At 40.0% G+C, this 23160-nt stretch overlaps 1 protein-coding gene across 1 annotated transcript in view; it reads left to right on the top strand.

Moving 5' to 3' along the window:
* Positions 1-23160, top strand: part of EPG5 (ectopic P-granules 5 autophagy tethering factor) — a gene marked incomplete at both ends in the record, with an annotated part of 48359 nt that overhangs the window by 23734 nt on the left and 1465 nt on the right. Inside the window, 24 exons of the mRNA XM_079548790.1 lie at positions 262-459; positions 964-1074; positions 1677-1796; positions 2554-2720; positions 2890-3117; positions 5222-5345; positions 6029-6173; positions 7066-7237; positions 8214-8376; positions 8985-9127; positions 9727-9883; positions 10832-11026; positions 11954-12167; positions 12614-12774; positions 12893-13100; positions 13998-14073; positions 14893-14996; positions 15860-16035; positions 16410-16595; positions 17829-18038; positions 18185-18329; positions 19737-19979; positions 20245-20464; positions 21922-22137. Coding sequence (XP_079404916.1) covers positions 262-459; positions 964-1074; positions 1677-1796; positions 2554-2720; positions 2890-3117; positions 5222-5345; positions 6029-6173; positions 7066-7237; positions 8214-8376; positions 8985-9127; positions 9727-9883; positions 10832-11026; positions 11954-12167; positions 12614-12774; positions 12893-13100; positions 13998-14073; positions 14893-14996; positions 15860-16035; positions 16410-16595; positions 17829-18038; positions 18185-18329; positions 19737-19979; positions 20245-20464; positions 21922-22137 — 4082 coding nt within the window. The remainder of the gene's footprint in view (positions 1-261; positions 460-963; positions 1075-1676; positions 1797-2553; positions 2721-2889; positions 3118-5221; positions 5346-6028; positions 6174-7065; positions 7238-8213; positions 8377-8984; positions 9128-9726; positions 9884-10831; positions 11027-11953; positions 12168-12613; positions 12775-12892; positions 13101-13997; positions 14074-14892; positions 14997-15859; positions 16036-16409; positions 16596-17828; positions 18039-18184; positions 18330-19736; positions 19980-20244; positions 20465-21921; positions 22138-23160) is intronic.

Below are 23160 nucleotides of genomic sequence, written 5' to 3'. Positions count from 1 at the left end.
TTGTGTCTGCAGGTTGTAGGGGATCCTGCTCATTGCGGACTTTGTTTTTGCTAATCCCATCAGATGCATAGAGCTCTGAGAGGCAGAATCTCTTTTGAAGGTTGGAGATGACAAAGCCGTATTTTTGCACAGGTATAGAGAGCATCGTGTTAAGGACGTGCCCGTAGCCTCATGCAAGCTGAACAGTTGTTCAGCAAATCTTTGTGCTTCAATTCAAGCTGAAGGAAAGCTCTTGAATAATTCTATCCTTGAATTTGTCAGACTCACATTTTCCGAAGTGGCCAGCCAAACGGAGTGGGGCCGACTGCAGTACTGGAGTTCTGGGTTCAGGTCCTCATCAGCCAGCAGCTGTGGCACAGGGACCAGGCAACGCTCTACTTACTGGATCACTTATGTAAAGCTGCTTTTCAGTACAGCCAGGAAGACTGCATACAAAAGCTGCTTTACCAGCAGCACAAGGTATATGGGTGTGGTGTGTTCCTGTGACTGTTGGATAAATATAGTTTTGATATGAATCTGTTTTCCTGAAGGGCTACAAGAACAGTTGCAACAATGAGTGACAGTGTCGTTATGCTGTTTGATTTGGTTCTGAATAGCTCAGGATGAGTGGAATAACTGATAACTGATCGATGATTAAAACTTATCTGAAACTCAGATTTCATTCAGAGGAGTTGTACCATAGTATTTTAGTTTGTATTCTTTGCATTTTGTAGGTTAAACAGTATCTTTAGGGCAAAGTAGAGCATCCTGTCTTGAAAAAAACAGTGTCACTGTAAAACATACTTTTCACTGATGAGAAGTAAGGTGCACGCATGGGATTCAATGGTAACTGACTGAGCTGTGGTTGGAAAGTAATTCTATGAGTCAGAAGGGAACCTCAGGAAAAGCAGCATGATATCTCTGTAGCTTGTAAATCATTTATTAGGCCTCTTAGGGGAAAAAATGTTTTGTGTTTCCTTGCAGAATGCTTTAGGGTATCATTGTGACAAAGGTCTGCTGTCTTCTCTTGTTAGCTGGATTGTGGCAGGCAATGTGACTCCCTCCTTTGTTGAGGGCAATGCCAACTCATCTCAGGTAAGTGTGGTGTTACATAAACAGCCCTGGGAAAAGCAACGCACAGGTGTTTGTTTTTTCCTGCATTCATGGGGTTTTGTAGATTTTTCTCTTGCTCTTTCTTCCTCCCTACCTCTCTTTCTACAAGTATTGTGATAAAATCCTAATTTAGCTGAACAAAGTGTTGCAGATTTCTTATACCTGTGAGAGCAGGGGCGTTCTTCCACAGAAGAGTTTTGTTGGATCTGTGTCCAAGAATGCATGAGTAGAATTAATTTGTTAAGACTAATACAAATCTTTAGTCGCTTTTGATATATTTAGCGGGAGAAAGTGTATAAAGGCTGATTCTTCTACTAGATTCATCCATTTCTGATTAATATTTTCCCTTCTGCTGAAACATAAACAAAGTAAAGCCTAGCAGTACCCCAGCTGGAGGTGGAGTGCTCAAAATTAGACGCTGAACAATAAGGATCGGTGCCTGTAAATAAGGAGGAAACTGTTTTTCAGTTTCCTTTTCTTGATGTGACACTACTTCTGCAGATTTTTTTAATGAGAGTCTGGAAAAGAAAGAAAACAGCAAGCAAGTTTGTTATCAGTATTTCTGTTGTTATTGTGTTGTACAGGTCTGGTTTTCGTGGATGGTGTTAAATATTGAGTCCATATTTGAAGAAGATTCACAGCTTCGCAGAGTTGTGGAGGGGGAGTTAATTATTAATGATTTGTCTCCTGATCAAGCTTTGAAGGTGAGAGAGCTGTTCATTCTCTACTCATAGGGGAATGGCTGTAGTAAAATACTCTTCTCTATTGTGCAGTTTTTATCTCTTTCACTTTTAGGATAAAAGCATAACTAATACCTTACCTGCTTGGCTTTCCAGGGGGGAAATGTATTTAATGGAAGCTTTGCTTTGTGTTTTGAGTTGAATATTTAAAGACTACTCTATAAATCTGTTGTTAATATGTAATTGTTTACAGAAAACTTAATTCAGTAACTGTTGTGTTTATTTGATATCCTGTGTCATCTGAATGCCTATCAGTCTGTGGGGCATTGATTCTGTATCACTGAGATGAGTGCTCTTGTTTTACAGGTGGGAAAATGTCTGTCAGAAAATGTTTTAAATCTGAATTTTACAAAAACTGAGTGCCTTGTTTCTCCCTGCTGCTGCTGTGTTCTCTAACACCGTCAGTCTTATTGGAGCCTAAAGCAAGAATGTCTGCCTCTGTGAGGAAGACCTGCAATTGCACCACAGGCCCTTACATTGGCTTTTCATTACAGTAGTACTCCCATTCATGCTTTTATAATTTTTTCACAAGCTTTAGTTGCAGCAGCATTGTTCTCTAAGAGCCATTACATGGTGTATAGATGTATCATAAATTTACATACGAACGTATTCAAACTTTCAAACTGAGTTTTCATGCTGTGCTGATCTGCTGGGATAAGCTCTTACAACCTGCTGCAGGGAACTGCACCAGGACACTTGTCTGAAAACGTTTCCTTTGCAGAAAGCCCAGACCCAGCTGAAGCTGCCTGTTGTACCTTCGCTTCAGAGGCTCATGATTTATCGCTGGGCCCATCAAGCCCTTGCTACCCCTGCTGATCACCCTCTCATGCCACTAATCTGGCAGAAATTCTTCCTGCTTTACCTTCACAGACCGGGACCACAGTATGGGTGAGTCTGATCATAAAGGCTGTGGCAAAATAGCGAGCACTGGGATGCTTGCTGTGTAGTAAATGCCTCACTCATCTGAGAGCAGTGGTTACCAGTAACTACTGCACAGTCAGTTTAGTTGCAGATGTCCTGATTTGGCACTCGACTTTTCTTCTTTATTTATTTTTAGATTACCTGTAGATGGCTGTATTGGAAGGCGATTTTTCCAGAGTGCAGCCCACGTTAACTTATTAAATGAAATGAAGCAGCGCTTAACAGAGGTGGCAGACTTCCACCACGCTGCCAGCAAAGCACTGAAAGTGGAAAGTCCTGTAAAGAGCAGTGACAGACCACTGGAGAAGGCGAGCTGCTTGCCAGGTTACCTGACTTCACCAGAATTGCATAAGGAGCTTGTCAGGTAAAGAAGGCCTGCTTTGTTCAGTTTCATTCAAGACAGATGCTTGAACTGCTAGCTGCTGTGCTACTGGAGCAGTGTTAGCCGTGGGAGATGTGAAGGGTTGCAGCTCTTGGCTGACCTAGAGTACCTAAGCACTTGTTATGTACCGAGTTGTTGTCATATCTCTGTTGATACAAGGTGTTCTATTGAAGGGAGTTGATCTTACTAATTAAAGCACAGCATTATTGATAGAGTTGTCACTCTCCTTAAGGGAGAATTTTGTTTTTTAATTAATGCTATTCCCATTTTGTTAAAATACTTCTTGTTTAGGCGTATCTGCTACTTTTATGTGCGTTACTGACTATCAGTGTAAGAGCTGCATTCTGTGTATATATATATATGTTTGACACAGAGTGGGCCCCAGCTTTCATCTGGGTACAGCAAGGAATTCACTGGGAATTTCAGCACATGATTCAGTTAGCACAGTTTACCAACTTACCAGGGAGATGGTGGAGTCTCCTTCTCTGGAGATGTTCAAGACCTGCCTGGACGCCTACCTGTGCGACCTGCTGTAGGGAACCTGCTTTGGCAGGGGGGTTGGTCTCGATGATCTCTGGAGGTCCCTTCCAACCCCTACAATTCTGTGATTCTGTGAACTTAGTGTGCCAGAGCTGAGCTGTGATTGTGTTATCTGCTAGCCTGAAAGTGGTACGTCTGCCTACCCAAAACCGTAGTGAAAGCATCTCCTCACTTTTGAGTAGGTTAAGGAGATACTCAGTTATTGCAACTCAGCTGATGAACACTCATCTTTGTAAGGAAATTGGCTGTTTCTAGAGCCATGTGTCTCAATGAAACCATAAGTAAATACAGAAGTGCATATTTCTGTTGCACAGACTTGCGATTTGAGAAGTGTACCTTAAAAAATATTTGCAGTGTTACAGTGTCTGAATTTTCCTAGAAACTACAGTCGGAAAAGATAACTAGGAAGGAGTCCCTTGTTGAGGGAGGTTGGGCACACAGCATCTGCTGTATGAGCTGCTGACAAGTGATTCCCCCCAGCAATCAATATGTACTGTACAAGCAAACAAGGGAGCTTATAAATCCTTCTCAGTCATAGATGAAAAATAATCTAGAGACGTTCACTGACTATAACTTGATTAATATTTTGTCAGCCTTTCGTTCCAAAGGATTTCCCCACTCCATCATAAATCTGGAGTGTTCTACAGCAAAATAAATCTTATGCTCAGAAAGTTTAATGGCCATCTAGACAAAAGAGAAAATATGGGCTGAATTAATCAGGGCTGACTTTTGAACTTCCATTTTCTCATCAGTGACATTGATGCAGAAAACAGGAGTTTGTTTGTGATATTTAATACTACGTACGGTACGAAGATGTGGTGATGGTCTTGTTCTCCCCCGTATTCAATCAGGAAAACTTGGATGGTATGATTTGAAAAATAGGTAGCACTCATCATAGTGAAGGATGAGATATGTATATTTTTTGAAGTACAGAGTTAGGAGAGAAAGAAATGAGGGTAATGTTGGTGTGAATCTGAATCTGAAAAGAAAATAATAGGACAACACAGGTGCGAGTTTCAGAGCAGGCTTCTTAGGTACATATATATCTTCCTTGGTCTTTTGCATGGACTTATTGATGTAATTCTCTAACTTAGGACCCAGGGTTGGAATCTGTTCTTATGTACTGTTTAGTGTAAATGTCTTGCTATTCTGAATTTGTACAGTTACTCTTGGTTATTGCACTTCTTGAGTGGTGAGTGTGGAACAGGCTCCCCAGGGCTGCTGGAGCTGAAGGAGCATTTGGACACTGCTCTGAAATGTGGAGTTAGGCATTTGAGCTGTCCTGTGTGGAGTCCCATGCTGGACCCACGGTGTTTGTGGGTCCCTTTCAACTCAGGATTCTCCATGGCTCTAGTTTCTTTGCACTGCTGCTCTTGAGCTCAGACTTAGAAAACTAATCAGAAAGCCTCTGAAAAGTCTAAATTTTGACCTATATCAACTCTTGTAGTGGTTTGTTGCCTTAACTTTAAGCCTGCAGAATGAGACTACTGTGTAATATATGCTGTGTGTATTGATTTATTTTTTCATTTTTTGTTTTTCTTCTCAGGCTTTGCAATGTTTTTATTTTGTGGTTAGAAGAAGAAAGCTTTCAGAAAGGAGACACATACATTCCTTCTTTACCAAAGCAGTATGATGCACACAGACTTGCTAAAATCATGCAGAATCAACAGGTGATGTACTAATGACATTGGCAAGATGGGATCCAAAATTTGCTTCATTTGCTAATGTGGGTCCTCTAAGGAAGTGAGAGACTTAGTGTCACTGATCTTCAGTACTCTATCATGTATGGTAGCTTTAGGAAATAGGTCAGAACGGTAAAAATCCTGTGCTCTCTAAAGCTGCCTTTCTTTATATTTAAGACAGCCTCATGTATAGATTTTTAGTCCTTATTTTTTTTTTACTATTCTACAGTTCTTTCTGTGTTGTAACTTTAGAGAAATATCTGATCTGGATCTTTAAATTGAAAGTACAAATCTGCTTATGTTTGTAATCCGTAAAATATCTGCTTCAGATTTAAGCTAGTGAGCAAGAAATACATGTTGTTAAACCTCAGTAATCATTAGAATTTAAATGCCTGCAAAAGAAAGATTTTGGACGAGCATTTCTTTGTGCCTGCCTTATTCTCATTCCTCTAGCATTTGTCAGATTTCTTCTCTATCTTTCAATGAATTATATGTATACGTGTTAAATTTTTTTCATCACTTCAGATACTTTTTTAATAGAATTTTCCTATGACTTGAAATTTCAGAGTCCACTTTTATCTGTTTCAGCATCCTAGCTAATGCAATGGGTACATAACTTATGGTAATTACCAGAATTATGGTGATTTGAATTAACTGTTCTGTCCCTTTAGGATCTGTGGATGGAGTATGTCAATATTGAACTGATACACCACGAGTTTCAGGAAGCTATAAACCTTTGGACACGGGCTCAACTTGAATCATACACACCAGCTGCTACTTCTGCAGGGCAAACAGATTTCACCAACCCTTTGTCAGGTAAGAGATAAGAATATTGGTGGTGAAACTGGGATGGGAAGGGTTATATTATGGGTTAGCTCACCCAAAAAAGCGTCTTCCAGACAGGCTGGATCCTCAGAAAGTGTAGGTAAAAGGCAGCTGCAAGCAAAGATAAAAACCACTATGACTAATCCCAGAAAGTTTGTTTCTGGTATTTTTGTTAGCTGCATGTTTCCTCGCTGTTTGCTTGGAATTTTTATGCAGCAAAAGCCTTGCTTTAGCCCAAAAAGGGATAATGATCATTGTAGGTGTATTAAGGATATGGTGAGATAGGGTTTTTGGGGGGCTGATTAAAAAGGGGAGGGAGGGAGTAGAAGGAGTCTGGAATATCTTTATAGGTGAGTTGGCATTATTTGGGTAAACTGAGTGGGAATCAGCAGAGGAAGAGAACTGAACTGGAAAGAAAGTGTGCTGTGGGAAGGAATTGGAGCTGACAAAACTAGAGACGGGCTGAATTGTAGGAAAAGGAAGGTAAATTTGGCTTAGAAGGAATAATGAGCCTCTGTCAGAGGAGAAGAATAAATGGAGGTGGTAAGAGGAAAACTGTATGATGTGTAAGTAGGAGTGGCTAAGGATAAACAAGGAAAGCTGTAGCTCCTTGAATCCTCACAGTGTTTGATGGAGCAGGTCGTGGAAATTAGCTTTCTGAAATAAAAATTGTTAACAGGAATAGGAAGATTAAAGGGGTGGAGTACTGAGAGTGGTGCTAAAAGTGTTTCATGTTATAAAAAGAAAAAAAAAAGACAAAAACACAACCAACCAACCAAACAAAAAAAAGATACAAAGAAAAACCCCAGAATGAGATAATTATTTTGTTCAATTTATTCTAAAGTTTTCTTACTGACCAAGTGATTTCTGCTTTCTCTCCCAGCCAAAGAGAGGATAATGAATAATTTGAAGAAGTTTGATTTGCCCAAGCCTCCTCTTTCTCTCCAGCCTATGAAAGCCCCTGTGCCAGTTATTTCCTCTGCCAGTCTGATAAATGAGAAAGAAGCAATTCATCTCACACACACCGACCTTAAAGTCTTGCAGGGACATGCCAAGTAAGACTGTTTTCTTTCTGTTTCCTATCTGTCCAACAGTATCTTCAGGTCTCTTTTGCAGCAGTCTAACTGGTGATGTTAGCACAAGGCTGATGGTATTTGGCTTCTCCCTGTTTGCCCAGGTTATTTTTTTTGCTGCTGCATTATTCTTTATTCTACTCCTATAACTGACTGCACAAGTTTTATCTAATGGCTGAGATTACATCAACTGGCATCTGACAGCTACATATTCTTTTCTCATTCAGTATACTTCTTAATTAAATCTTCCCTTTAGCCTAGGCTTACTGAAAATTAGTTAACCGTTTTGCACTAGTTTAGTGGTGATAATCTGAAGCACAGGGATGCTAGAGAAAGAGACTCAATTTCTGAGAGAACTGTTAGATCTGTGGATGAAAGAGAGGAAACTTTATTAATATTCATACTAAGAGAATTCAGGTAAAGTATTTTTGAAGTTTCAGACACAGCTGATGGCTCATAGCCACTCCCACACAATGTCATTGTTTAATAATATTATTTAGAATAAATTAAAAAAATCCTCATTAAGCCTAAGGAAGAATGTACCTTAATGATTCCAGCAGCAATGTCAGGTGGGCACTTTTCTGTTGACCGAGTCATTTCACAGTCCAGTTTTTTTGTTGTTTTTTTTTTTTGCCTGGCAGAAAATTTCTTCTGCAGTGGATGGTCTATATAGTTTTCCATCTGGTCATTGGAAGTAATTAAAATAAATTTCTTATGCAGGCTTAAGCAGTTTTGCTCTTCTTATGAAGCGTTTTCTGTTAGAACTTTGATGTTCTATCACTACAGAATTATTAACACAATTTCCTAAGTTTTTGTTTTCTATTATATAAATATATATATTTCTGTTATGAGTTTTTGCATAGCCCATTAAATTGAATCCTCAGCTCTTCCTTTTAAATTCCTAGCATTACTATTCTTGCTCAAGATTTCAGTAACCTCATTAATAAGCACTTTTCAGAACTGCAGCTCTTTGGGAATCCCAACATGTTGCTCTGAACAGTGAAATACTGGACACCATACCTAAGCTGTATGTCAATCGGGAGGAGCAGATCACCCTCCACCTGGAGTGCCGGGGAGCTTCAAGTAAAGGCTGCCAGGGAGCAGCTCTTGTAACAATCCAGGTTAGAGATAGGGCATCCTTTCTGTTTTGGGGCTGGTGGACGTGGGTGATGGAAGTGAAATGGTTGAACGGTTAACAAGAATGGATTTATTTGGTGAGGTGCTGCCATACGCCTGTTAAAAGAAGTAAATATTAAGAGAAATCAAACAACTGAAGCTTGAAATCCCTCATATGTAATTTTCTGAAGGAGATGCAGATCAACAGAAGAGCAAATTATTGTGTAAAGTTTTGGATTACTTGCAGTGTCTGTGATAAATTGCTTCCCAATGTATGAATGTAGGAATGTACTCACAGATATGAATGAAGGCATCAGAATGTTCATAGATTAATTCCTATATTGCTTGCTAAGTGAATGTATTGATCTCGCCTAAGGTTCCTTCCCTGTGGATTAAGTCTTTTGGCAAAGACATTGTTTATATTAATGTGTCATAATTAAATGAGAATGTGACTAAAGGGTAGAATGCAGTAAATCTTATCAAAACTCACAGGGCAAAACCTTCTGTAGTCAAGAGTTCCCTTACAAGGCTCTGCTTCATTTTTTAGTTGCAACATCAAAGAATTTTTGGAAAAGATGCTATTCTGAAATGAATGTCTCTTTCCCTCATTTAGTTTGAGGGGAAACATAAAAACGAAGCAGTGAGCCAGCAGCTTCATGCTCTGCGTAAAGAAGTGAGACAGCTGCAAGCAGAAGCCACAAAGCCACCTTCTCTGGGTGTTGTGGAAGCAGCAGTACACGTGGAAAACTTCATAACGTAAGTTGTTCAGGCAGTTTTAGGTAGCAACGTCAAACCTATTTGCTTGCTTTTTATAATGGATACCAGTGTAGGTCAGCAGCAGAGCTGGAACCCTGAGACCTGCATGTTTGTGATAGACCTCTAAAGGAATAAGCCTGTGTGTTATCAGAGGAGCTAACTGCTCATCATTCAAGCATAATATGGCATACAGTATGTTTTCAACTTATTATTCTCTGCATTAGAGTACCCTTTTTAACCATGGAGCAGGAGGAGTGATGGCAGTCATGCTATGTAAAGCTTTAAAATATGACAAATTTTATTATTCTGAGGGTGAAAGGTACTGGCTCTGGTTGCCCAGAAGAGTGGAGTTTCCCTCCTGAAGATCTTCAGAATCCACCTGTTCATTGGCCTGGATTCTCTGCTCAGCATGACCCTGCTGGGGCAGGTGGGACCTGGGGGGCACAGAGGTCCCTGCACAACCCAACCACTGATTGTCATGTAAACCAGAAACATCTTAGTGTGGTGTGTTGACACAAGAAACCTTTCTTTAGTAACATGGATTACTTTCCATATGCAAATTGCATCTGCTTTTTTTTTTTTTTTTTTTTTTTAAACAGGACCTTAATAAATATCTACAAAGTGCAGCCTATGCCTGCAATTAAGAAAGTTGGGATTAGTTTGTTTTTTATCATAGTGGAGTATGTGTGTGATGAAACTCAACGCAATCCTCCCACAAGGCAGTTCTTCACTTCCTGCATCGAGATCCTAGGCCAGGTGAGTATATTCTCTAGTACTGTATGCTAAACACTTACCCTGTTGCCTGCTGATGTCGAGTGTCTAAAACCTTCAGAAGCCTGAACTTTAAATTCTAAGCTTCTATCCCATTCCTCACTCAGCAAGTTGTGTAATGTACGTGGTATATTGGACAGTTTAGGCTTGCATGCATGCAAAACAAAAACCTCTAAGATGCTTGCTGAAAGATGCTCCCTATTAATTACATGCTACACTAATTAAATGCTGAAGCAGGCTGGATTTTCACGGGGATGCTTGAATTTTGGTACTTAAAGGAGTGGTGTGGCATGTGTTTCTCTGTTATGGATCATTTTCTAGCTGACACAAATCTGTGTTTAATTGTTTCGTCTTCTAAAGCCTTGCGGAGTTCTTTGTGCACTGAGTTGGCAAAAACTTTGCTGCTTCTTGGTAGTAATGTTTGCAATGAGATTGCATTACGTAGATGCTCTGTGAAAAAGCATTATCCTCTGCTGTGTGTCCAGATATTTATTTTGATCTCTTACATACAGTGTTTTTCCTATGTCCAACTGTACATTAGAAATCTTCTTGCAGGGCAACTTTCTATACCCACAGTTCTATGTAAATCTTTACTAATGTCAAACAGGGCTGCTGAAATCTGGATTCATTTTATTTAATTAATTTATCAGAAAAATTGGATTTCTGAATATGTTTTATGCAGTGTTTGTGGTCACAAGTGCTATTCTTCAATGTGCTAGGGAAGCAATGTTTATTTTACAGTTACCTTTGGTGGAATGGCAGTATTTACTTGAAGTTGCTCTCAGTCAGGCTTTGCTTTTTAGAATATATGTTTTTTAAATATACAGTTGTTATTATCTAAACAAAAAGTTGTAAGGGGTGTGGTTTTTTTTCTTTTTCTTTTCTTTTTCCCCAGTAGATTCATATTGGACCGTTTTTCTCATTATTCCTTAGGTGTTCATCAGTGGGACCAAGTCAGAGTGTAAACGTCTCCTCCAGACAATCCTGCACAACCGAAGGCTCTGTACGCTTCTTTCTCCATACTTCACTCCTGTTGCTTCTCCTGATGAGTTTGTGGCTTTGTATGAAAAAGTTGTGACCTTCCTGAGTGAGGACAACAGTGATGTTGTCTTCATGCTGTTGACAAAGGTAATATTCCTATATGAATATTGAATCTGTTTTGTGTGTTGCTTATGTGAGTCTTCTTAAAGCTATGGAAGAGAAATAGAAACTTGGTACTTCAAAATATCTTTGACAGCTTTTATGTGTTGCTCATACTAAATGCTGTTTCTTATATTTAAGCTAAAGAGAGGCTGGAAGCAAATCCAGATGGGAACGTTGAATTACTCTTTCCTAGCCCAGATAGTATCAGTGTGTGCTTCCTGTGGCTTCCTCTTTGGTACACTCTTATTCTTGAGGTGAAATCAAAGCAGGCACTGCATGGTATCTTCTCTTTGATATCTCTGAGGAGGTATTCATCCAAATTGCCAGTAAATCCCATCTGTCTTTAAAAAAACAAAAACACAAAAAAACAAAACCCAAAAAAGCAGATAAACAGAAATCTTTCTTCTCATTAGATTCCACAGAGAAGGAGCTCTACAGCTGTAACTGTCAGCTGGTTCTGGTTTGTGCATTACTGAGCTTTCCCTGTTGGCATAAATCACCACTGTCTCTGCTGAGCCAGTTGGAAACAGATTGCCTGGAGGCTACAAAAGCTTTGAATCTCCATATTAAAACTTAGGGACTTCAAGGACTAGCCCAGCATAATGCTTTTAAGTGTTTGATAGCAGTACTGAAGCGTGGAAGCTCATATGCGTTTCTATAAATTGGAGAACCCCCTGATAAAAGTCTCTGTATAAATTCAGGGACATCTCTAATGTGCTGAATCACAATCTTTGTAAAGAGTTACCTTGGTTTTAGGATGGGGTTAGTACAAATGAAAATTTCTCAGGTTTTCCTTAAGTATGTACTTAAAAACCTAGGCAGGCTTTTCACTCTGACGGTTTTTCCCTTTTCCTGAAGGTGCTGTGGCCATGCAAGCTTCAACTTACAAATGCTTCCTGTCCTTTGTTCTAGTTTGACCTTATGCAGTGGTTAAATGTCACTAAGCCGCCTCTATCTGAACGTACCAGGCTTCTGGAATCTATTCACTTGGCTCTCAATGCATGTGGCCTTGAACCTGAAGAAGATATTTTGATGCCGTTTAATATCTTCTGCAATCATTGGACTAACCTTCTCCAATATCAGTTCCCTGATCACTATAGTGATTTTTTAAGACTGTTTGTGCAAAGTGAGTATCTGAATTGATAGTGTACTAAGCTTTTTGTATCCTTCTGAGTTATTTACAAAGAGAGAAGAGGAGAATAACAAGAGTAGTGTGATATGCCCAGCCAGTCAGAGCTGGCCCTCCTGACGAACTTCACAGTGTTTTCCTTTTTTGTCACATGCTGCCATGCAGTGTAGAAGACCCCTTTGGCCAGTTTAGGTTAGTGTGTCCTAGTTCTGCCCCTGCCCAGCTCCTTGTGCTCTCCAGCCCCACAGCTGGCAGGACAGTATGAGAAGCTGAGAAAATGAGATGTTCTTGGCTGCGTGCAGCACTGCCCAGTGACAGCTAAAATATCCATGTGTTATCAGCTTTGGTTTTCTCCCAAAGCCAAAACATAGCACAGGTCATTGTGAAGGGAGAAAAAAAACATGTGTCCCAGCCGAAACCAGAATGCTTTCTGTTTCTCCCAGGTTCCTCAGAGCAGCTTCTAAGCCCCGACTGTTGGAAGGCAGCACTTAGAGCTTTGGGATGTGGTTCACCAATGGCTGATCAGGGCAGCTTCAAGAAAAGTGATTGCACTGAAAGTCCTGTTTTACGAGATGCTGGAGAAATTCTCCTGTCTGCAGAACAAGTGAGTAGCTCTCTGGTTGATTTACTGTGTTCTGCAGCTGAACAGGTGTCCCAGCAGTGACAAATAACACTACTGTGCAGTCTGTCTTCAGCTGATTAGTGTTTTTCCTTTTTTACAGGTTAGAGAGACAATAGAATGGCTTTCTACCTCTTTCTGCAAGCTTCGTCTAGCTTCAGTGGACTTCAGGACCTTTGGTCTCTTTTCAAAATGGAGTCCTTATGTGCCTGAAGTAAACACATTTTTGGAGTATCTTACTAAACGGCTTATTGAAACTGAAGTTGTCAATTTAGCCCAAGAGCCTGTTGGCAGCAACAGAGTTTTAGCAGGTAATATGTCTTAAGAGCCCATCACAGAATCACAGAATGGCCTGGGTTGGAAGGGACCTCAAGGATCATCAAGCTCCAAATCCCCTGCCACATGCAGGGCCACCAACCTCCCCATTTGATACCAGACCAGGCTGCCCAGGGCCCCATCCAACCTGGCCTTGAACACCTCCAGGGATGCAGCGTCCACAGCCTCCATGGGCAGCTGTTCCAGCACCTCACCACTCTCATAGGAAAGAACTTAAGTGTTACTTACTCTGTAAAGAACTTCGCATGACTTGAAACTGAGTGCTTGTTTTGATTTCTTCTGTTTAAGGCCTTTTAATTTTCTCTTTATTTGTATAATGATGGCAGCCTTGAAATACAAACAAGCTCTGCAGAGAGCCAGTTGGGACTTCCTTTGTTCTTACATTCCTGCTTGCTGGAGGATCCTTCTTTAAATTTCCTGATCCAGAGTTTGCTTTCAGATTATTTTATGGACTGATCCCTCTTTAAAGAAAAATACGACCTTTGGCACTGAGCACAGGTTTGGAAACAGGGGAGAACTCAGTGTCATCATGGTTTCATGGTATATGGTTTTTAATTTGGAGAAAATTGTCTATGCATCTTCTATTTGAGTATGTGGACAAACATTTTGTGAGTTACTATTACGCCTGCTATCTGAAAGATATTCTAAAGAAAATAACAATACGAAAATCTAAACAGTACAAAAAGCTTATGGTTGTTGTTGAGACAATCATAATATTGATGAAAGTTACAGGCCTTGTGCATCCAATTCTTGATTATAGAGAACTGATATCATGTTGTCATAAGGAGAGAACATTTTCTCCAGGTTTGGAGAAGTAATTTGTTCGTGGCTGCCAATTTGAGACATAATCTTCTTCACTTTGTTTTTTCTAGCTTTGCAGTCCTTGTATTCAGTTATTGCTGGACTCTTTAAACCATGGATACTAGTCTTAGACAAGGAAGATGCAAGGTAAGAATTGCATTAGCAAAAATTTAATTTTGAATAGGAAGAGCATTAGCTCTGTAAGAATGGCTTTTACTATTGTGATTTTTTTTTAATTGTGCTGTGATTTTCTGCTTACATAGCTGTTGTGTGTGTCATATTGTTAATCATTAGGCAAGTATTTAATGAACTGCATAAGGAAATTGTACAGGACTTACACTACAGTGCTTAGGTACAAGAAATAGGTACAGAGATGAGGAAAATAGGGAGCTAGTTCTGAAAACACTCAGATTTCATTTTTTAATTCATTTGTTTAATAACAACAACAAAAAAAAAAACCACAAAAAAAGAAAAGCCTAACAAATGCAACCTCATGTGCTAGTGCTGTATAAAGGAACCCTAGATGAGATCAGTCCTATGATGATCTGCTAACTTGTTATACCTTTGTTTTCACACAATTATTTGTAGTGGTAGGCACCTAAAATTGTCTTCATTCCAGAACCACAGGCTTTTTGAGCTCTGGGCACGTCTCCTGTTTTCACCTGAACGTTGACTGTTGGTGGTATGCACTATCATCTGGAAGTTCCTGCAGTTTGCTCTTTAATTACTGTAGGAAATAGCAAACAAGTAATTTCCACTTATTTGATGGCATCATGTATCTTCAGTGTAGCGTTAATGTATGCAAGGAAGGGAAGAACAGTCCTGAAGTGTTGAGTTTTGAATGAACGAGCTGCTGATGCCTGTACTATACTAAATGTCTATGCTGTACAATATGTGTACACACCTGTATGGTTTCTAGTAACCAACTCAGCACTGACGTTTTTGTTGCTTTATTTCTGCTTTTAGTAACCAGCCCTGCTACCCTTGGTTGGAGAGTGACACTCCTGCAGCATCCAGCATGGTCCGTTTGTTTGCAGATTGCATCAAGCTTTTGCATGAGAGCTTTAAAGGTATGTGAAGGTCCACGTTGTTTTAAGGTAGAGGCATGTCTCATCAATTGAGATGTGGACATGAGGGGGTTTTGTTTGTCAGGAACTTTTGGCCACAATGATCACTGCTGTGGTACCAGTAGCATGTTTCTTTTTTTTTTTTTGTCCTTAAAAGACAGCTTTTTGATTTGAGGAGGACAGAGGATATGATTAACTTTGTCATCCAGTAGATGTGTATTTATATGAAGGAAAGTGAAACAAAATGAGCTATAATGATAAGCACATGACTTCATTCCAGGCCTGAGTTTTCCGTACAACATAAAAAGCAGAAGTGTGTTGTGATAACAAGCGATGTGCCTCAGGAGCTGGCCTTGGGGACAATTTAATCTCCAGGTCTGATCATTTTGAGCTGGTGTTTGTATTTGTGCATATTGTTTCTAGCGCATAACGAGGCATAGGAATGAAATAAATGAACTTCACAAGTACCTTTTAATTGCTTTTAATGATGAGCTGGATTCAAACCTAGTTTGTAGAAATAAATATGTGAAAATAACGTGTTCTGTAAGACTTCAGATTCGTAAGACGACAAAGAAATAAAATAATGCAACTGACACAGAGAACACCAGCATCGTAAAAACAGGGAACTTTCATTTGCTCAAAAGAACATAACATAAAGTCATAAGCTGCCTAACTTTAAGGGAAAAAAATGGGAAAAAAAAGGAAAACAAGAGTGCAACACTTTAATTTTATATTATTATTATTATTATTTTTTTTTTTGCATGTGCATTTATGGTTTTTCATCCTCAAAATTGGATCTTCTTCTGTACTCATGCCTCCCTCAATTTTTATCCTGCTGCTAATTCAATTATTTCCTTTGGATTTAGATAAGCTGCTGCCAGGCCATCATGGTGCTCTCTGGTTGCACCTGATGCATTACTGTGGATGTTGCACAGCCCCCAAAATGCCAGAGTTTATTCTCTATACTTTCCATACTGAATTCAGGAGGCTTCCATGGAAGGAAATGCACCCAGACCAGATGCTTATGGAAGAGTTCTTTAAAGTGAGTAGATAGCATCAGTTGAAATAAGGCCATAATTACTTGCCTTTGGAAATAACTGCAGAGCTGGAGAATGTCCTGTAAGAAAGAAGCTTTTAAAGTTTGTTAATTTATGAATTACTCCAAAAGTAAATCATAGCTACTCGTTTTATGTTTCACAGGTGCTTATGAAGGAGTGCTATCAAATCTTATACGAAGTTGTGGGGAGCTGTAGAGATGGCATTCTTTTAATCTACCACTGCTTTAATTGCTATAAACTCTAACTAAATATGTAATAAATATGTATTTTACTATTGCTGTGTTCTTATGAATGCACTTTTATCTTACATGGTTTTGCATGCCTTTTTTTTTTGTTTGTTTTCCTTTCTCCTCTATAGGTTGAAAGAGGCAGCCCCAAGAGTTGTTTCTTATTCTTGGGTTATGTTTTATGTGAAATAAACTGGGTCAGCGTCCTTTCTGATGCCTGGAATCCCAACCCTCATCCTCAGACTCACAACATGATTGTCTGTTTGCTGTATATGATGGTCCTGTTGGCAAAGGAGGAACAGCTTATAGGCAAAGAGGTACGTTTTGAAAAGGTTTATTCCTGTGTGTCTTTGAAGAGGAATAGTCCTTTGGTGACAAGGAAACAGGCTGTGACTTCTTCCTCACTTGCAGAATTATGAACTCTGGAGTGTTTCATAAAATGCCATAAGCAGTATGCTTGTTATAGCACTAACAAAATCCTTCTGTGAGGCGTTCTGTGTGAGCTGTGTGAAAAAGGAAGTAACTGCTGTTTGTTTTGAGACGCTTCTGTAGGAGCTGTGATCCAGTAGTGGTGTAAGGAATAAACAAATAAACACAGACTGTTTTCTCTGGTTACAGAATGACTCTTTGAGTTTTGGAATGAACAAATACTTATGGTGGTGTCTTTTAAAAATCAGCAACAACAATAAAAAAAACCCTAAACTAAATCAAACCAAAACAAAAAACCCTGTTGTCAAGTAAAACTGCTGTGCAGTTGTCTCTTGCCATCGTTAAGCGTGGAATGCTGCAAAGTTCTTGTCTCTCAAGTTAATCCTTAATTCAAATGTCTTTTATCCTTTTTCCTATTTTGGTATATGCACATGGGAAGCAGAGGTAGCAGTAGCAAGGATATGTGCATATGCACACATGTAATACATTGCATATCTGTGCAGTGTTATATATGTGTGTATATATATATATATATATATATATATATATATATATATATATATATAAAAGTGAAGCTTTTTATAAAAATGAGTGAAAATGGGTGTCTGAATCATAGTAGACTGATGCTAGCAGTCTGCTGGACTAAGTGCAGGAAGGGCTTTGACTGTGTGGCATTCATGCCCGTAATGCATCTTTAAGAACCTTGTCACTGCCTGCTTCTGGTGAAGTATTGAACAGACACCACTTTGTCTTTTGAATCTTGGTTTTCCTCTTCTTTTACTCTGAAAGAGTATTTCACCAATACTTTTACCATTTGTGATTTCATTCCAGTATTTGAGTTGTCAGAATAAGAAGAAAGAACTGGTGTTGAGAACTTTCCAAACCCTGCTTTTGCTAAGCACCGTGTGTAGAAAAGTCTTGCATGATGCAGTTTGATTCAGTGGAGTCTTTCTGGAGACTCTTACAGAAGGGCTGGTAAATCTTCAGGGGGTCCCATTTCATACCTGCTGGTCTCTTCCCACCTGTGGTATTTTCCTGTTACCACTTTGAGGCATTGCGTGCTGTTATGTCAAGATATCACCAGGAGTTGATAAAGAAACTTATGTCTTTTAAATCTTTAGGAATCACCACTCATAAATCTTCTTGGACAGACCAGCTCCCTTCCTTGGCAGCTTGTGGGCATTTCATCTTATCAAAGCGTCATCAGCTATTGTAACAGTCACTACCCTCCCTCTGTTATCCTTGCTAAGGATGCTGCATCTGAACTGATAGTGAAGCTCCTGAAAATCTCAGCAGGCTTTGGCATGTCTTCAGATAGTCACATCCACCTTGTAAGTGGTATTGGTTTTGTTGGTTGTCTCTAAGCTGTTCTTCTCGTTTACAGTGTTCTCCTTTTATAAATGAGTGTGGAAAGAATTTCAGATGTGATTGTTGTATTTTTTTTTTTTTCCTAATTATTTTAATTTTTAATTAACAGGATGCAACACTGAAGTGCCAAGCGTACATCCGCCAGGTGGTTCAATTCCTCAGCACCTTGGAACAAAGTGGAAAGATTACTCTTGCAGTTTTAGAGCAAGAAATGTTCAAATTGCTGGATGATGTAGTCATCTTTAATCCTCCAGGTTTGTATTAAGCAGTGCAAATTACTTTAAAACTGTCAAGATCCTTCATTCTAGTGCGTTGGTCTCTCTATGGGCAGGGTGTGTTGCTCTGATGTACGTGTGAGATAGATGAGCACAAAACAGAAGTAAGATCATTTTCCAATGAACTGTCAAGAGTGGCAGCACCAACAGAAGAAGCAGGAGTTTTAAGTAAAACTGACTATTACACAGGAGTTTGAGGGTTGCATTTTGTTTGCTGTCTCGTTTCTGAATTTCTTTATTTGGTGCTACCATCTGTTTTTAAAAAGTAGAGATGACACTTAGAAATACACGCCCTGAGTCCCGAGGGATGGGGTTTTAAGAACAGATTCTAAAACCCTGCATGGTCAGGATGACTTGCAGTGTAGAGTTGGTGTTGCAGTTACATTCATGTATGCTGATGGCATGATGTGTCTGTATCCATAGCATTTATATTGATCTCAGTTTTTAGTGCTAGTGCCACTCTGACCTTTCTTTGTCAAAATGAGATCACATCAGCTGTCTCACTGTGTTACACCGAAATACTTGTCAGGAGTCATAGCTTTTGCTGTCTGTGACCTACACATAGTGGAAACTATTAGATTTAACTGATAGATTAGAAGATTTGACTGATAGCCATTTCTCAGTGTTCCTGTTGTATACAGGGAAGCTCTCTAGGACAGCCCCATTGTCAGAGAACTGTTGTGACATGGCTGTAAAACTGTGACCATAGGCAAGTCAGGTAACCTGCTGGCATCATTGTTTTCAGTCAGTCTGTGACAAGAGACATTTACCTTGGTGACGAGTTGTGCAGTGATAGGTGTCTTGAGGTCTTTTTTTTTTTTCTTTTTTTCCTTCAAATTTTTTGCATTACATTGATGCAGACAGAATGACTTTGTTTGAAGTGAATCTCTGGAGGTCTGCAGTGCACCTTCCTCCTCAAAACAAGGCTAGCCAGTCAGATCCTGCCCTTCAGGGCTTTGTCCTGCCAGCTTCTGACCATCTGCAGGTCTGGAGGTTTCAGTCTTTTAGGGCAGTGCTTTTTCAGTGATTAATCCCTGTTTGTATGTAAGTTGAAGCTCCATCCCCCTGCCACGTACAGGGCCACCAACTTTCCCATTTAATACCAGCCCAGGCTGCCCGGGGCCCCATCCAACCTGGCCTTGAACACCTCCAGAGATGGACGGGGCGTCCACAGCCTCCATGGGCAGCTGTTCCAGCACCTCACCACTCTCTTGGTAATAAGTGTCTTTTTGTGGCTTCTTAGATATACAAACAGGGAAATGAAGAGTGTAACGATCAAGAATCTTCTCCCAGTATCTACAGAGAGTATTCAGTGATGATGTTAAGTTCAGATCGTTTAACTCCTAGTGTCTGTTTACTGCAATAATTCTTGAATTTGACTTCCAGATATGGATCTGCAGACGCGTCACCTGGCCCTCAGCAGTCTCTTTACAGAAACCCTGATGATGTTGAACAATTCCAGCGTTACAACAGCTGAGTCACTACGGGGCAGCTTACGAAAGTGGATTGACAGTAAAGTGCACGGATTGCTAGCAATGCCCCTTCTGACAGCAGCTTGTCAGAGCCTGGCCTCCGTGCGACACATGGCAGAGACGACAGAAGCCTGTATCACCTCTTACTTCAATAAAGGCAGGAGCATCTATTGTTCTGCTGCTTAAGTCAAAAATGTTGATAGGTCTTTGGGTGCTCTTTAAACATGAGTCACTTAGAATCCTAGTAGCTTAATGCTGCCTCATACTGGAACTGCATTTTCAACTGGTTTTCGTAATCAGGGCTCTGTTCTTTCTATTTGACATTTTTAATATCCTGTAATTTAAAGGAACACAGTGAGGAGGCTTCAGTTTGTAGATTTTATCAACTGCTGCTTACTTATATGTTTCTTTCTTCTTTATAGATCTTCCTCACTATCAGGATTTGGGCTGGGGCCCTGTGCTTGCCTCCCTCCAAGTTCCTGAGCTAACCATGGAAGAATTCCTGCAGGAGTGTTTGTCCTTAGGAAGCTACTTGACCCTCTACGTCTACCTGCTGCAGTGCCTGAATGCTGACCAAACTCTTACCAATGAAATGAAAATCCTGATCACCATCAGCAAGTGGCTGGAGCAAGTGTATCCAAGGTATGGAGCTCAGGGCTTCTGCCTGCACTCTTTCAAATATGGCTATGATTGTGTAGTCAGTATAATCAGTCAGGCTGCTGCCTGAAATGGCCAGTCCTTCCATACCTGCTGTTAGTCTGCTCATCCCTTGATGCCAACACTAGTTCTATCTGGTGGAACAGAAGGAGGAATTTTACACGAACGTTTCTTGTTTCGTTTTGCTTGGTTTCCATTTGGAGAGGCTTGATTTTGCTGGCAGCCTGGATTTGTGCTCAATTCAGATTATTTCAAGCAAATCCTTAATCACTGTGAGTTCCATTTTCCTGGATGTCCACTAGGTGGGATGAACTATTTGTTAAGTATTCAGCTGACCACTCAAAGCTAGGTGTTCAGAGCTGCTTGGTGTGGATCAAATATGAGCCCTGTGAAGTTAGTATTGCTGTAAAACAACTCAATAGATAATTGGATTCAGGTGAGAAAGAATAGATGGCTCATAGTAGCTTTGAGTTTAAAGCAGTGGTACTTTGTATTTAAAGCATGCAACAACTGTCTTTACTATTGTTGCTGAAATTAACAGAATTTAGCAAACTAATGATTTTTTTTTTAATATTAATGTTGATAATATTTATGTTGCCATGAAAGAGCATTGTAGGAAAGTGGACATTCCTCTGTTTCTTGAAATCAAAAGAATACTTTGATTCTTGTAGGCACCACATAGTTGCACTACTTTTATTGCCAAGGTTGAAAGAAGATAGCAAAGCCACTTTACACTGCAAATTAAAACTTGTTCTTAACATCAAAGCTGAGGGTGTCTGAGATGGGAAGTGACTGGGTGGAGTCATTTGATGATACTCTGATGCAGAAAACTCATGCCTGTGCTATATGTGGAAACTCTGAGCTTGTTAATTTAAACTGCAGTTTCAGTCTGTGTGGGGAAGGATTAAAAATACCACAGGGGAAACTTGACTTTGTGCTTTGCTCAACTAAAGCCTTCAGTATTTCCTTTCTGAGAAGAATCTTAAACTGCTGTATAAGCAACAGCTATTCCTTTCCTAAGGAAAGGAAAGAAGGACCAGAAGCTTCCCTAAAAATTTTTAGACAGATTTAAATCCATTTCTGGCTGCAGTATCATTATTCTGAGATTTAAAGCCTGAAAAGAAGCCTTGTTCAATGTTCTCTTACAAGCAATGAAAAACCTGCTAGCTGATACTGGCACTGAGTTTGTAACAATAGTAGTTACAGTAAACTTACTTTACAGTAAACTTACTTTACAGTAAAACTACTTGTAACAGTAGTTACTATCCCAATGTAATTGGGATAGTATAGCTATATTGGCTTAATATATTAAGATTACCAGTCCTTAGTTTACCATCTGAATTCTCCATGGTCCTAATGGGGAGAGGCACAAACTTCTTAACCAGTGTTCCTGCCCTTTTTAAAATCCATGTGTTGTTTTATTCTTGAACTCTTGCTTACAGCTCAGCAAAGGAAGAGGCAAAGCTGTTCCTTTGGTGGCATAAAGCTATGCAGTTATCCTTAATTCAGATGGAGCAGGATGATGCCATTGTGATGGAATCTGTCATTTGGACACTACTGTCCATCCAGAGCAGGCAGAGTCAGCTGGCTGAGGAGAGACTCACTTCTGGAATTCTTGGAGCTATCGGGTTGGGCAGGAGGTCTCCTCTGTCACCCAGGTAGGAATTGAAGCTGTAATGAATTAAATAATACATTATGATTTGTCATATTAAAACAAAAAAACCTACGAGAAGAAGCTGCAACTTGGATCCAGATAGCACAGGGCAATCTCAAAAGATGTTCTGAATCCCAGTTGCCCCCCATATTTCTGGAGTTTAGACAGAAAAACTGTAATGAGTATTTCAGTGTGGTTAAGAAATGCGTATGAACTTCTTGTTCAAGTCTGTAGTGCAAATATAAAGAAAGTGCAGCTTTTGATTCTGGTTTAATGTTCATTTCTAGTGAAGTTGTGGTTGACATCACAAGAATTTTGTACGACCACAAACACATTGCCTTTTCTGCCTGGGCTTTGAGCTGCTGCAAAATATCAAGAGAAAATCAAACATCTCCTTACTTACTACTCAGTTTGATTTTGTCATGTATTAAAATGAAGTTCAGCATGGAAAGAAGGCCAGTAAAAAATACATAAACCAATTCAGCGTAGTACTTCAATAAACGTAAAGTTTTTAAGAACACCTGAGGTAGATCCCTGGGCTGAAATCTTAATCCTGTTCAATTCATCTTTTAGTTTGGATGGTGGGGATGTCTCAAAGTTTGTAAAATCACAGAATCACAGAATGGCCAGTGTTGGAAGGGACCTCAAGGATCATGAATCCCCAGCCCCCTGCCACACGCAGGGCCACCAACCTCCACATTTTATAGCAGCCCAGGCTGCCCAGGGCCCCATCCAACCTGGCCTTGAACACCTCCAGGGATGGACGGGGCATCCAGAGCCTCTCTGGGCAGCTGTTCCAGCACCTCACCACTCTCATAGCAAAGAACTTCCCCCTGATACCCAACCTCAATCTTCCCCCCCCAACTTCAAACCATTTCCCCTTGACCTTTCAAAGAGTTGATTCCCCTCCTGTTTGCAGGCTCCCTTTAGGTACTGAAAGGCTGCCATGAGGTCACCCCACAGCCTTCTTTTCTCCAGGTTGAACAAGCCCAGCTCCCTCAGCCTGTCCTCGTAGGGGAGGTGCTCC

This window comes from Tetrao urogallus (assembly GCF_951394365.1).
Source record: "Tetrao urogallus genome assembly, chromosome: Z".
Classification (NCBI taxonomy): Eukaryota; Metazoa; Chordata; class Aves; order Galliformes; family Phasianidae; genus Tetrao; species Tetrao urogallus.
This window is presented reverse-complemented; position numbering and strand designations above follow the sequence as displayed.